This window comes from Cryptomeria japonica, chromosome 3 (assembly GCF_030272615.1).
Source record: "Cryptomeria japonica chromosome 3, Sugi_1.0, whole genome shotgun sequence".
Classification (NCBI taxonomy): domain Eukaryota; kingdom Viridiplantae; phylum Streptophyta; class Pinopsida; order Cupressales; family Cupressaceae; genus Cryptomeria; species Cryptomeria japonica.
This window is the reverse complement of record NC_081407.1, coordinates 479624528-479638096: the sequence shown is the minus strand read 5'-3', so window position 1 is coordinate 479638096 and position 13569 is coordinate 479624528. Positions and strand designations below refer to the sequence as shown.

The window sequence follows — 13569 nt, the reverse complement described above, 5'->3', positions numbered from 1 at the left end:
GACTAATGGAGACTAGTTTTTGACACGGACAGAGTTTTGATGACTAATGGAGACTAGTTTTTGACACGGACAGAGTTTTGATCACTGAGTTATTTATTGTTTTCTCCAATTTCAGTTTCAGGGATGAAAACACAGTAAACACACAAGATGTATATTGACTTCAAGCACAACACGCTAACCCTACAGAAGTTGGCTTAGAGAAGAAAACCTTTTCTTGTAGACTCAAGTACACACCCAATAGCTAATCAGAATATGATCATTGAGTCTCATGCAATGGATTCTCAACATTGTATTAGCTGACTCCAAACGCTAATGGGGGCATGAAATGGCAAGCATCTTGGGAGAGTTACTATCTCTCTTGCACAAAGATTATCTCCCTTTTAGAGGTGAAGCAGGTAGCCTCTATCTTATAGTTCTTAGTCGGGAATTTCGTTCAAAATTACCCTTTGAAGTCATGCAAGCATGATTGAGGCATATAGCCCGACAAAGTACCAAAACAAGATGTAGTCACGTAAACGTGATTGAGACCGCGAGGCCCTACAAAATGCTCAATATGAGAGATCTCAAAGAGAAAACTCAAATAATCTCATCCTTTGAGACTTTAATCACTAGAGGCCCATTTATTATAGTGAGTTGGAATGCTCAAGTCCAGTTGTACTCACTTGGGTCGTTCCCATAGGGTGATTACTTTTTCCCACTGTGATAGGCTCGCTAAAGGTACACAAATCTCAAACTTAGAAAAAGCTTCGAGGGTCTGGATTTTTTATTGTCTGTGCAGACAAGAGCATACTCTCCTACCTCTTAGATTTTTCTTAAAACACAAAAGACAGATTTGTTCATTAACCAGATAGCAATTTAAGTGCTTAAAAAATGAATTTAAAGAATACATGATGTTCACTTGAATCTCCTTAGGCAACCTGCAAAAACAATGAATCAGTAGTCATATTGTTTTTTATTCTTTGACAAGTGTATTTTTTCGACAAGCGTTCTGCAAAAACTAGTTAGGCTGTCAAAAATTTTCAGGCAGACAGACAACAAGCCAAGGTCAACAATAGTACCATAAAAATTCAATAAAAAAAACCCTAAAAATGCATTCTGTTTTTAATACCAAAATCCAGAATACCGTACAAGTATTCTCACCGAGTCGTACAATAATTCATGACAGACCGTACGATACGTGCAATTTGTCGTTCGGGCCTCTGTGAAAACTCGTATGAATTTTTGCAGAAACTGTACAGAAAAAAATTCGAAAAAATAAATCTGAAAGATAGAAATAAGTCAATCTGCGAGGCTGAAAGATGTAATCTTCTGCCCCATGGTGGGCATCAAAAATGTGTGTGTGAAAAGTGGATAAGTATCTACAGGTTGTAAGACACAACACTTCAATTAAGTCATTGCATCCATGGTTAGACAGATATAATCATGAATATAAAAACCATAACAAATCGGCCTATTGCCTTCTAAAAGATGCGAGTATAGACTTGCTGTCAGATTTTTCTAAGTGATACCAGTGACTAGACTACACCAAGACAAAGGATTTAATCTATATGAGCACAAGAATAAGCTAAATGGATGCAAGATTAAGCTACATGGATGCAAGATTAAGCTAAATGAATGAAGATTAAGCTAAATGAATGAAATAAAGCAATAATGATTAAACTAAATATGCAAAAAGCTAAACTAAGATGCAATAATCTCAAAAGCACAATATTTTCAATGACTCCAGAGAAAAAATTGCATAATAACAATAAATCTCCAAGGTGTTTTGAATGAGAGATGTAGGCTAAATTTATAGAGACTCAAAAGAGAGACCAACAGCCAAGATCGATTAGCAATGAGCGGTTGAGATTCCTCATCTTTCCTCGAGAAAAGCTTTTAAGTTTTATTTTTAAAGAAAATGATTAATTCAATTTAATTGTTTTTTTCTGATTTTTCAAGTTATCTCAATTTAGAAAAAGAAATATCTTAAGTTTGATTTCTTCTCTCAATTTAATTCTTTTGTTTTGTTTTCAATTTAACTCTTTCTTTTGCAGATTAATTCCTCTTTTTGTGATAAATCTCTTTTTGTAAATTAATTCCTTTTTTTGTGATGATTAAATGGTAAATTTATTAATTAATTAAATATGCTAGGATATTTAATTAAATAAATAGGATAATTGATCAAAATGGTTTACTTGGAATGATTTAATTAATTAAATAAATATTTAATTAATATTGAGTGATTTATTTGTCATGTGATATTAATGATTGAAGAATTAATTAATTAGGTGTTCAAGGTTGATTTAATTGCCTTTGGTTAGGACCTTGGTGATGTTATCGAGATTAGGGGCCCATGGTTTAGGTGACCATTTTTAGGGTATTACAGGAATCAATACCCACAAAAATCAACTATCTACAGTATAGAGATCTAACTGGTTAAGGTCATACAACACCCTGTTAGGAGTGGCACCCGGTTAAGAGTTATTACAATAAGGCCTGTTAGGACCAGCCCTGTTAGGAGCTACCTGGCTAAGGGATTTCAAAACACAAGCTAATGTGTCACCTTGTTAGAGGATTTTAACCTTCGGACCTTCTAGCATCCTACCACACCCTATTAGGAGTGACCTTGTGAGAGGATTTTATTGCTGCAACTATTAGGGAACAACAAGTTTGACTGATCTGTTGTTAGCACCTATGTGCCTGATTAGATCCGCTTTAGATCTGCTTCTATCACTGACTAAACATCAAAACCTAACTCCTTATCTCACCGCACGATCAAATTCTCACTCTTGATCCCATAAAATCATTCAATTTACATCTCCTTATAACAACTTTGTTAAGTTGGCTAAGAACCTTGGAACAATTCCCTAAGTTCATTGAATCTGGTCACCTATTATAATTTCCCGCTCATTACACTTTACTCATGTCGGCCAAACAAAACATAACTCAAAAATATAACATAAACTCTACCGGTAACCGATCAAAGTAAAATTGCTTACCGGTTCTCTATTTTTCATGACTATCATTGTTCTACCGATCATAACTCACTCAATACTCTGAATCTATAATATGTTCCAAAACGCAACGTCTAACTCTTCTCCAATCTTCTATACCGGTTGTCTGACCATCGCTATGTTCTTGTTTACTGGTTTAACTGCAACTTAGGAGTTTTGTTGTCTGACAGATTCTACTACCGGTTGGTCTAAATGACTTAGATGACTAACAAAACATGGTTGCTATCAATGACAACACAAATAAAGTCATCAATCAATCTATTGCATCATCATCAAGCCAACATAAGTGATACAACAGTAGTCAAATCTATGTGGAAACAGAGATAAAAAGAAAAAATAACCATGATCCCTGTTTGATATCCCTTTGGGTTTTGAATAATTCAGACTGAGAGAATCAATCCATAGATTGTGGATCTGGATTTGGAGAACTTAGAATTGATTGGGAGAAAACTTAAATAAATTTAATCAAGAGCTTGACTGGTTTGATTAGCTAGTCAGGAAGAGAAAATTGAGATTTGACAGGGAAAAAGAAAGTTGACAGTAATTAATTAGTTAGTTCAAAAAACTCACATGTTTAATTTTAAATTTTAATATTAAGTCATTAAATTAATATTTTTAATTCATTTTTTTATAATCTTTTATTAAATTTTAATATTTTATGTTTTAAGTCCAAGGGGTTGAGCTTAGTTGGTTAAAGCATTGAGTTCTCAATGTGGCGACCCAAGTTCAACTCCCATGAGGGACACCTTTATGTAGACTCTTGGTCTTCCTAAGTGGATTTCTAAGTTGTGACCCTTGGTCTTCCACTTGTTGTTAGTTTGCTCGAAAGGAGCTGATATTTGTAATAAGTTGGATGCTCGAATGAGCTCATATGTAATGATTATATGATATCTAATCCAAAAAAATATTTTATGTTTAAATTATATCATAATGTTATTTATTATCAACTTCCCAAATCGACTTTATTATTTAAATTAATTTATTTGTTTAATTAATACACGTGTGTGTGTGTGTGTGTGCGCACACACACACACACAAGCCACATTCCCTAGGTTACTGCCGACGAGCTAGGAGACCCCTCGGAGACCCCTCCTTGCTTATTTGTCTGCCTTCAATGGTCGACCCTGCATCCACCTCCCACTCAACAAAGTCGTCAAATCATTATCACATTAAATGTCGTTAATAGCATCATAATGTCGTGTAAATGTCTAATTTAAGGTAAAAATTATTAATCTAATTTTGGGTTGTGACATCAAGCCATCTAACCTAGTCTATTTTTTATGAAGAATTAAAAAATAAAAAAAATAAAGATGTGAGAAAATGAGTACCTAATGATAGAAGAAATTTGGGTGGTGAGAAATTTTTATTTCAATTTTGGTAACCAGCAAAGCTCATATTAAACAAGCAATTTGTGGTTCTTATTGCATTTTGTTCCCTTGTATCAACTTACCATGAGGGAAAGCTATTTTTTATTTTGTTTTTAAATTGCAAATGTAGCTAGTAGTTAATGAAAATAGAAAATAAAGGTTGGAAGGCGAAGGAGAAACGAACGGCCCTCACGCTAAGCAAGTGGATTAAACATTAAGCAAGGAGGGATAAGGTCTGATTAGCGCCAAAACGAACGGGAGGCAGAAGGCTTGCCACGTCACCATGAATCAGGGGGATCTATACACGTGGGGAGTTTCTACTGGAAGGGAGAAGCTGACGGGCTCTTAGCCTCACACGGCCCTCTCAGGATATCGCATTGGAAAAAATAAAACAGTAAGGGCGATAAATAGCAGAGCATTCAATCAGCTGAGCAATCAGAGAGGCGAGCGAGAAAAAGAAAATCCCTGCGCTAGCGCTATTTTGGTGAAAAATGGCCGCCGCCGCTGCAGCGCTCAAGACTCCCTTAAGTTTGGGCAGATCAGAGTGGTTTGGCCAGACTCTCAGACCAAATTCTTCTTCCCTTCAGACTCACTCCGTTTCCACCTCACCTGCATTGAATGTCAGGGCCACCGCTTACAGCGATGAGCTTGTCAAAACGGCGGTATTGAATCTTTTTCCTTTGCCTTCAATTTTTCTTTCTTTTATTTTAAATATTTTGGGTTTTGAATGTGTTTTTGTAATGGGGGAAATGCAGAAAACTGTGGCGTCTCCAGGAAGAGGTATTTTGGCAATGGACGAATCAAATGCGACCTGTGGGAAGAGGCTGGCTTCCATTGGGCTGGAAAACACGGAGGCCAATCGGCAGGCGTACCGTCAATTGCTGGTTAGCGCTCCTGGTCTGGGCCAGTACATTTCCGGAGCTATTCTCTTCGAGGAGACTCTCTACCAGTCCACCACCGATGGAAAGAAGATTGTCGATGTTCTTATTTCTCAGAATATTGTGCCCGGAATCAAAGTTGACAAGGTACTGTATGTGTATGTGAACAGTTTACAGAATTAAATCTATCGGTTTGATCCATGAATTTATGGGTTGGGGGTTTGGTTAGGGTTTGGTCCCCCTGGCTGGTTCCAACGACGAGTCCTGGTGCCAAGGTTTGGATGGCCTCGCTTCAAGGTGCGCCGCGTACTATCAGCAGGGAGCTCGATTCGCCAAATGGTAATACTCACTTTCGACTATCATTTGTCAATGGTGTTCAAAAGTTGCAATATCCAGTCTTTCTCATTCTTTAACCTCCCTAGTCTTGGAATTCTAGCTCGTGTCCGGTTAAAACGGATGATTTGAGACTATCAAGAAGGCCTGGAATTTGACAGTTAAAATGGTCTTTTTTTCACTTTTTGAATCGTATTTGACAGCTTAAAAAATTAGTAGAATGTTTGACATGCTATTTTTTATCTAAAGACATATAGATACTTCAAATTATAAATAAACCTAAAAAAATATAGTGGGTAATATATATATTAGTTTAGAATGTTTATTATTAAAATACAAATTTATTTAAAATATTTTGAAATGGAAGGATGTAGTTGTTTCTAATTTTATAATATTTTAATATGATTTTTTAGAATAGTTCTATTTTTTCATATGAATTTAGAAATTTGTCATAATTGAAATGATAGAATATAATTGATAAAATATTTAATATGAATTTTTACAATATATTCTATTTTTTTATATATGAATTTAGAAACTTAGTCAATTTAATTTTTTAAATATATTTAATAAGATTGTTATATGTCATAATATATATAATTTTAAAATTTAAATGTTTATTATTACTAAATTAGTAATTATTAAATGATTATCATTTAATGTTAATATATACTATATATTAGTGTATTAATTTAGAAACTTATTTAGTAAATTTAAGATTTTTGCATATATTACTAATTTATCATTATTTTCTCATTAAGATAATGATTTTCATTTCTTATCTTCTACTTTTATATTTTTTGACAGTTAATATTTTTCTTAAAACGTCAAATGAAAGGCATTGAAATGACTAAACCTCATCAAAAATTCATACTGCTATCAAGATTTATTTATGTATGTTAGATTCGTTGAGCTTTTTGTTAACCATTTTTTATGAGCAGAGATATAGCTAAGTTAAAATGGAGATAGTTTTGTCATTGAGTTATTGGTTTGTTGATCATCTATTCATTTTTGGTTTAGGTGTGTTTCTTTTTTACAATAAAGATATAATTAAGTTAAAATTTGAAATAGTTTTTACTATGAGTTATTGGTCTTTTTGATCATCTATTCATCTTTGATTTAGGTGTGATTCATTTTTAGAATATTCTTTTTTGATATATTTAAGTATGTTAGATTTGTTTGTGTCTTAGTTTTGCTACTTATTTTTGTTAAGTAGAGAGATATTGTAGTGTAGATGTTCTCAATCAAGAGAATTAACTAGTAAGTGGAAAAAAAAATAGTATCTTTTATATTTAATGGAAGGAATCTCCCACTGAAGCTATAATTGAGTAGTTTTATTATGAATTATTGGTTTTTTTATCATTGATCCATCTTTGATTTATGTGTGATTCAGTTTTCAATGCCTCTTTTAACCACACTAGAGGTGTTTGATGTTTGGGGATCCTAAATTCCTCCTTTGGTTGTGCTGACCTAAACTTTAATACCATGTTGAAGTTTTCATGTGACTCATCTCACAACAAAGATAGACAGAAACTCTACTTCCTTAAACTTGTCTTTAAAAATATAATTTTTTAAATTAAAAAATTAAATAAAATAACTCCTATTTAAAGAAGTATTTTTGTGGAAACCAAAGTTCTTAAATGCCAGTTGTCCCAACTCTTATTACAAAGTTTTGTGTTATTATTATTATTTTATATGATGTAATGTCAGCCGTTCTTTCTTATGGATAGGATTTGGGCACCAACGTCCTTTTAAACATAGAAAAAAACTAATTTTTAATGTGTGGTACGGATGCATCAGAAAGTTATTATAATAGAGAGCAATGTTGCAGAATTTAATAACCCCTTTCAGTTCTCTTTTTATTATTATTATGAAATAGTGTTTTCTATTTTTTTAATATAAAGGAAGAGAAATATTTCTTTATCAATGCTTGATATCATAGTTTATCATCTATTATCAGAATAAGGCTATAAGAAAAGAAAGTGATCTGAATAGTGATAAAAATTGTTTATATTATCAATTTTTAAAAAGCATAATTTCACATTTAGTAGAGATCTTTTCAATCTTGGCTGTAAAGATCTCTATAGTTGTTCCATATTCTTGCTAATTAAAAGATTAAGCGTTGGGTAGAGCTTGATATTATGGCATTTGTAACCATGGTTGTGTAGGCGTACAGTTGTGAGCATTCCAAACGGACCTTCAGCCTTGGCAGTGAAGGAAGCTGCCTGGGGCCTTGCTCGCTACGCTGCAATTTCCCAGGTACACCTGCACAGTTGAAAAGAAGCAAAATCTATTTTTGGATTCAATTGTGGTTTAAGTTTATATAGCATGAATGAATTGATGGGTGGTGGTGCAGGACAATGGGCTGGTCCCAATTGTGGAGCCAGAAATCCTGCTGGACGGAGAGCACGGCATAGAGAGGACATTTGAAGTAGCCAAAGAGGTGTGGGCGGAGGTGTTCTTCTACCTTGCCGAAAACAACGTGATGTTCGAAGGGATTCTTCTGAAGCCAAGCATGGTGACACCTGGTGCCGAGCACAAAGAGAAAGCCTCGCCCGCCACAGTCGCTGAATACACCATCAAGCTTCTCCGATCAAGGGTCCCACCAGCAGTTCCTGGAATCATGGTATGTTCATCTTCATCTACTTGTTCATCTACTCTTCAATTCTCTCACCCTCACCCTCACCCTCACCCTCACCCTCACCCTGGTTGAATTAACAGTTCCTCTCTGGAGGGCAATCTGAAGTGGAGGCGACATTGAATTTGAATGCAATTAACCAAGAAACCCACCCATGGCACGTTTCCTTTTCATACGCACGTGCACTGCAAAACACGTGCCTGAAGACATGGGGCGGCAGGGCTGAGAATGTGGAGGCGGCACAGAAGGTTCTGGCAGCACGCGCCTCTGCCAACTCACTCGCTCAGCTTGGCAAATACACAGGCGAAGGAGAATCTGCGGAGGCCAAGGAGGGCATGTTCGTCAAGGGCTACACATACTAGATCTACATCTGCATCTACCACTTAGCACTAATATTATGTTAATGCTGCTGGTTTAGTCACCCCTTCTCATCAAACCCTATTTTTGTTTATTGTTGTTGTACTTAGACTTGTGCTCTTTTTAGTGTTGCTATTTATGCCAGTCTATGATGACATCCGTTAATAGTAATACATACTAATGAGAAAGTGCACTATTTCATGGCTTGCTTTTCTAAATCAACTCTCACCACCTTGTGGTCCAATCCAACTGTACTTCCTTCAAGTTATGAATGCATGAGTGTAACAAATGTGAGATAAAATTTTGGAAAGGAAATTCGGATTAAAGTAATGCTTTTACTAGTGTCTGCATTTATTTAGAAGTACAATGGGTATGTCGATAGTAATATATGTTGGAATATGTTTGTTATATAAAAAAAAAATGTGTGGTTGTTGGCATTGTGAATAGTTCGTTAACAAAATGAATGAAAATTGAGTAATGCATTATATGTTTTCAAAACGGTTGACAACTATTTGTACAATTAAAAGAAATAAACAAAATTATTACACTAATATTTTCAATAATCATGTGATTTCATTTGACAACAAATGCCTCCCTTAAGAAAACTATTTGAGAATGATTTTGTGGAAGGGTTGTGCTTGTAATATCAAAATTTGAACAAACTCCATTAAAGCTATATGCAAGAATATAACCAGAGTATTCTAGTTAATAGCCTATTTACCTTAAAGAGATAGTTGTTGTAGTCTTGCTTTTTCTTTCTTTGAGACAATTGTATATGGATTGTTTTGCATTTTAGAGTATCTTTCGAATGAGAATGTAGGTTAAATACAAAGTCAGTTGTTCCAATTAATATTTCCAAACTTGAAAATTCCTGCAAAATATTTGATCATGTAATTACATAGTGCAATGCAAAATTTTCCACATAAGACCATTTTGTTCTCAACACTTTTTCTTCCATTCAGTTGATGTACAACAAAAATCAAAGGAGTATGCATGGAATGAAAATGGTCAACCGTTCTAATTGTTTTATTTTACATGTCCACTTGATTATCGAATGTAATATTAATAGGTACAATGTGTACAACGTTTGTTGGTCTTCAACTTTTTAACCTACCACAAAAAACTTCCAACTTTTGAAAAGCTATTTGTTATCCAAGGAGCCAGATATTGTTAACGAATATGTTGAAGTTATGCTTTGGTTAAGTACTTTGTGAGTTAACATATGATAATCTTATTGGGAATTAATGGAGATAGAAAAAGTAAATGATTGTGAGTTAACATATAAAATAGCTCCCAAGGGACTTGTTTGGAATAATAATTGTCAATGGTAGGATTTGTTTGATTAGTGTATTTAATGTCATGTGGGAAAATAAAAAATATTTTAAAAATCTTTCCTTTCTTCAAGGATGCTATCAAGATTATATTCACATTTACGATCATGCTAACATAAGTGTAGTCATACCAACTTATAAATCTATGCAAGACTTTTGAAGGGTCATAAAAAATAAAGTTCATAGAACTAGTATTATATCATGGCAATTTGGTGGGGAAATAAGCTAACACAACTAGTTAAGTGTGTACAAAACTTATTTTATAGAGTGAAAAGGAAAGTGGGTATAATAAACATGTGAATTAAAACGAAAGTATTTTCTATCATTACATTTTACCCTCACTTTAACGAGACAGTATCACGAGGTGAACATGGCTACTCTAAAGTACAAAGGGTAAATGTTAGAAGTAACTTGTATGAAAAATATTGGTGTATATGTAAATTTATATCAACATGCCTCGATATGGGATATTTGTGTCTTCAATTTAAGACATACTAAAATTTTGTCAAGGAAACCTAGCCTACAACATAGATATGTCAAAGGAGCATGAATATACAGAATAAATGTGTGAGCCAAAATTAGATCTTAGTGAGAGCATGCTAGGAAGGTTAGGTCTTGAAACACAAATGTATTAGGGAGGCAGATTTCTATAAGATAAATGTTCATATCCTATGTCATGTATGTAAAGATTATTCAAAGAAAAATAATCCATGGAAAAAGAAGATTGTGTTAGTTAGAAGAGAGTTTCTATTTAGATATACAAAAATAAGATGTAATTCTATGAGATGTGAAAAAAAGAGATGTCCTTATAGGTTCTAACTAGCTATGAATATTGTCACAAAGGATTGCACTCGTGATGCTAAACTTAGAGCTCAGCAATCATGTGAAACATGGAAACACCTTCGAGCTTGTGGGTATGCTCAAAGTGAAGGTGAATCTCCATATTACAGGTCGGCTTCCTGTATGATGAATCTCCTACAAATACTTTTGATGGGAAAAGGGATAGAAAGAACGCATGCAATGAAAATCTATCCTAATAGACGTGATGTCCCAAATGATGTTCTATCTGGAATCTACAACCTAAAAACTTCAACAAATAACCTTGAAATTTTCATAACTCAACTGAACATGCGATGCATAAATATTTCCTAGAAAGGGCTGAATTTAACACTTGCTTGAAGGAAAATAATAGGTTTTAACAACTTCAAGCTATCAAAATCAATTAACAAAAACTACAACCTGCAACTAACATGTGGGCCAAAGCACTAAGGTATGTCACACCTGGGGCCAACTCGGGCATGTCTGACCGAACTCCTAGGGCGTCGCGTGGCACCCAGGTGGCGTCGTGTGCCCCCTTTTGTCCAGTCGAACTTAGTTCGGCCAAACTTAGTTCGGTCAACTCAGTTCAGCTGGACTCCTTGGGCGTCATGTGGTGCCCAAGTGGAGCCGTGTGGCCCCTTTTGTCTAGTTGAACTTAGTTCGGCTGGACAAAAGTCTTTATAAAGCCAAAATTCAGCCAACCCCCCTCATTTGGGAGTTCGCCCAAACACAAGAAGAGCTTAACTCCAGCCCCCTTCTTGCCGAGTAGGTTTTTTGTTTTTTTGTTTTTTTGTTTTTGTTTGGTAGTATTAATTTAAAAAAATATTTTATTTATTGTTTTAATTTTTTTTATTTGTAGATATAATTTAAAATATTAATTTATTTATTATTTTTAATTTTTTTGTTAGTGTAGCTATAATTAAAAAAAATTATTTATTTATTGTTTTTATTTTATTTGTAGTTAAAATTAAAAAATTTATTTATTTATTGTTTTAAAACATTATGAAAATTAAACTTACCAAAATTTAAAAACATAGACACATACACACATAAAACACCATACACACTGAAATCAAACTTACCAAAATTAAACATACACACATACCCTAGAAACCCTAAACATACACACATATGCACATACGCCCATACACACATACACACACCCATACACACATATGCATGCACCCATAAACCCCAAACCCTACACACACACACACACACACACACACACACACACACACACACACACACACACACACACACACACACACACACACACGCACGCCCTAAACCATACACACATGTGCACCCATGCATACACCCATACACATGCATGCATACATACATATACACGTACACACACATGCATGCATGTGTATGTGTATGTGTATGTGTATGTGTATGTGTATGTGTATGTGTACGCATACACACATATGCCCATGCACACATACACACACCCATACATACATAAACCCTAAACCCTACACACACACACATACACCCACACACACACACACCCTACACCCTAAACCGTACACACACATGCACCCATACACACATACATACACACACCCATACACACATACACATGCACCCATAAACCCTAAACCGTACACACACACATACACCCATACACACACACATACACACACCCATACACACATACACATGCATGCATACGTACATGTACATGTACACATACACACACATGCATGCATACATACATGTTTGTGTATGTGTATGTGTACATACACCCATACACACACACATACACACAACCTACACCCTAAACCATACACACACATGCATACACACACCCATATACACATACACATGTATGCATACGTATGTGTATGTGTATGTGTATGTGTATGTGTATGTGTATGTGTGTGTGTGTGTACATGTCTATGCATGTATGTATTGAATTTTAATGTTTCTTTAAATTGAATATTTGAAAATAGTGTGTATGTTGCTTTAATTTTAATGTGTTTTTGAATTATTTAAAAATAGTTAAATTGAATAATTAATATTTGCTTTTATTACACATGTACAGATATTTTATCACATGGATGATCATATGTCAGATGGTAGTGTTCACCCCGAGGGTCCCAACCACACATCTGGATAGTCTGGTCCAATGCCCTCTACTGATTCACAACATAGGTCTCGGCTTTATGCCGAGACCATTCTTTCCTTGCAGAGGTCCATAAACACTCTTGATACCACCATCCTTGCCACCCCTGCCCATCCTAATAAGGAAATGGCAAAGACTATTAGGGATCAGCTAATTTTCCATGATTGAGACCATTAGGACATACAATCCTTATGATGAGATCTCTATTGATTCCTTCTATGCATCCCTTTCTAGGAGTGTGACTGGCATGGTGAAATGGGACACCATGAACAGGAGTGTTTCTATTACACAAGTTCATACCATGTTCCCTGACTATCAAACATGTACAGGGAGGATTAGGGGTTATTTAGTCACCAAATGCATTGATCTGATGGTGGCCCTTTTCATTTATCTTAGATGGTTCGCAGCTCATGGTAGGTGGCCACAAAAGGATGAGTTGCCACTCTATTTCTGCAAACAATTATTTGCAAAATTTCATATGGCCCTAGATGTGGATTATACTAGTACACCAGGGAATGCGGGATAGGGTAGGGGGAGGCTTTGTGATAGGTACAGATGACCAGAGGCACCGACGCTCGTTAATAAACGAGCATTAGTTGGTCCAAACCTTTTGGTTCTACCAAAACATTTGGAGTTACCATAGGAAGTCGATGCAGTAGATGATGATACCAGATGAGATATTTACTCCAGCATCATAGATATTGCCACATAGTTCGATC

At 35.0% G+C, this 13569-nt stretch overlaps 1 protein-coding gene across 1 annotated transcript; it reads left to right on the top strand.

Moving 5' to 3' along the window:
* The first annotated feature begins 4741 nt into the window (after window positions 1-4741).
* LOC131045341 (fructose-bisphosphate aldolase 1, chloroplastic) lies at window positions 4742-8784 on the top strand. Its single transcript, XM_057978924.2, has 6 exons — window positions 4742-5022; window positions 5116-5385; window positions 5468-5577; window positions 7740-7830; window positions 7928-8197; window positions 8293-8784. The coding sequence occupies exons 1-6, from the start codon at window positions 4852-4854 to the stop codon at window positions 8569-8571; spliced, it is 1191 nt and encodes a 396-aa protein (XP_057834907.1). The 5' UTR covers window positions 4742-4851; the 3' UTR covers window positions 8572-8784.
* Window positions 8785-13569: the final 4785 nt, after the last annotated feature.

Excerpts from the sequence above, each read along its gene's own strand:
- LOC131045341 (XM_057978924.2), top strand. The coding sequence starts at position 4,852 with ATGGCCGCCGCCGCTGCAGCGCTCAAGACTCCCTTAAGTTTGGGCAGA. Across the intron at positions 5,023-5,115 it reads ATGAGCTTGTCAAAACGGCG|AAAACTGTGGCGTCTCCAGG; the intron begins GTATTGAATCTT and ends GGGGAAATGCAG. Across the intron at positions 8,198-8,292 it reads CAGCAGTTCCTGGAATCATG|TTCCTCTCTGGAGGGCAATC; the intron begins GTATGTTCATCT and ends TTGAATTAACAG.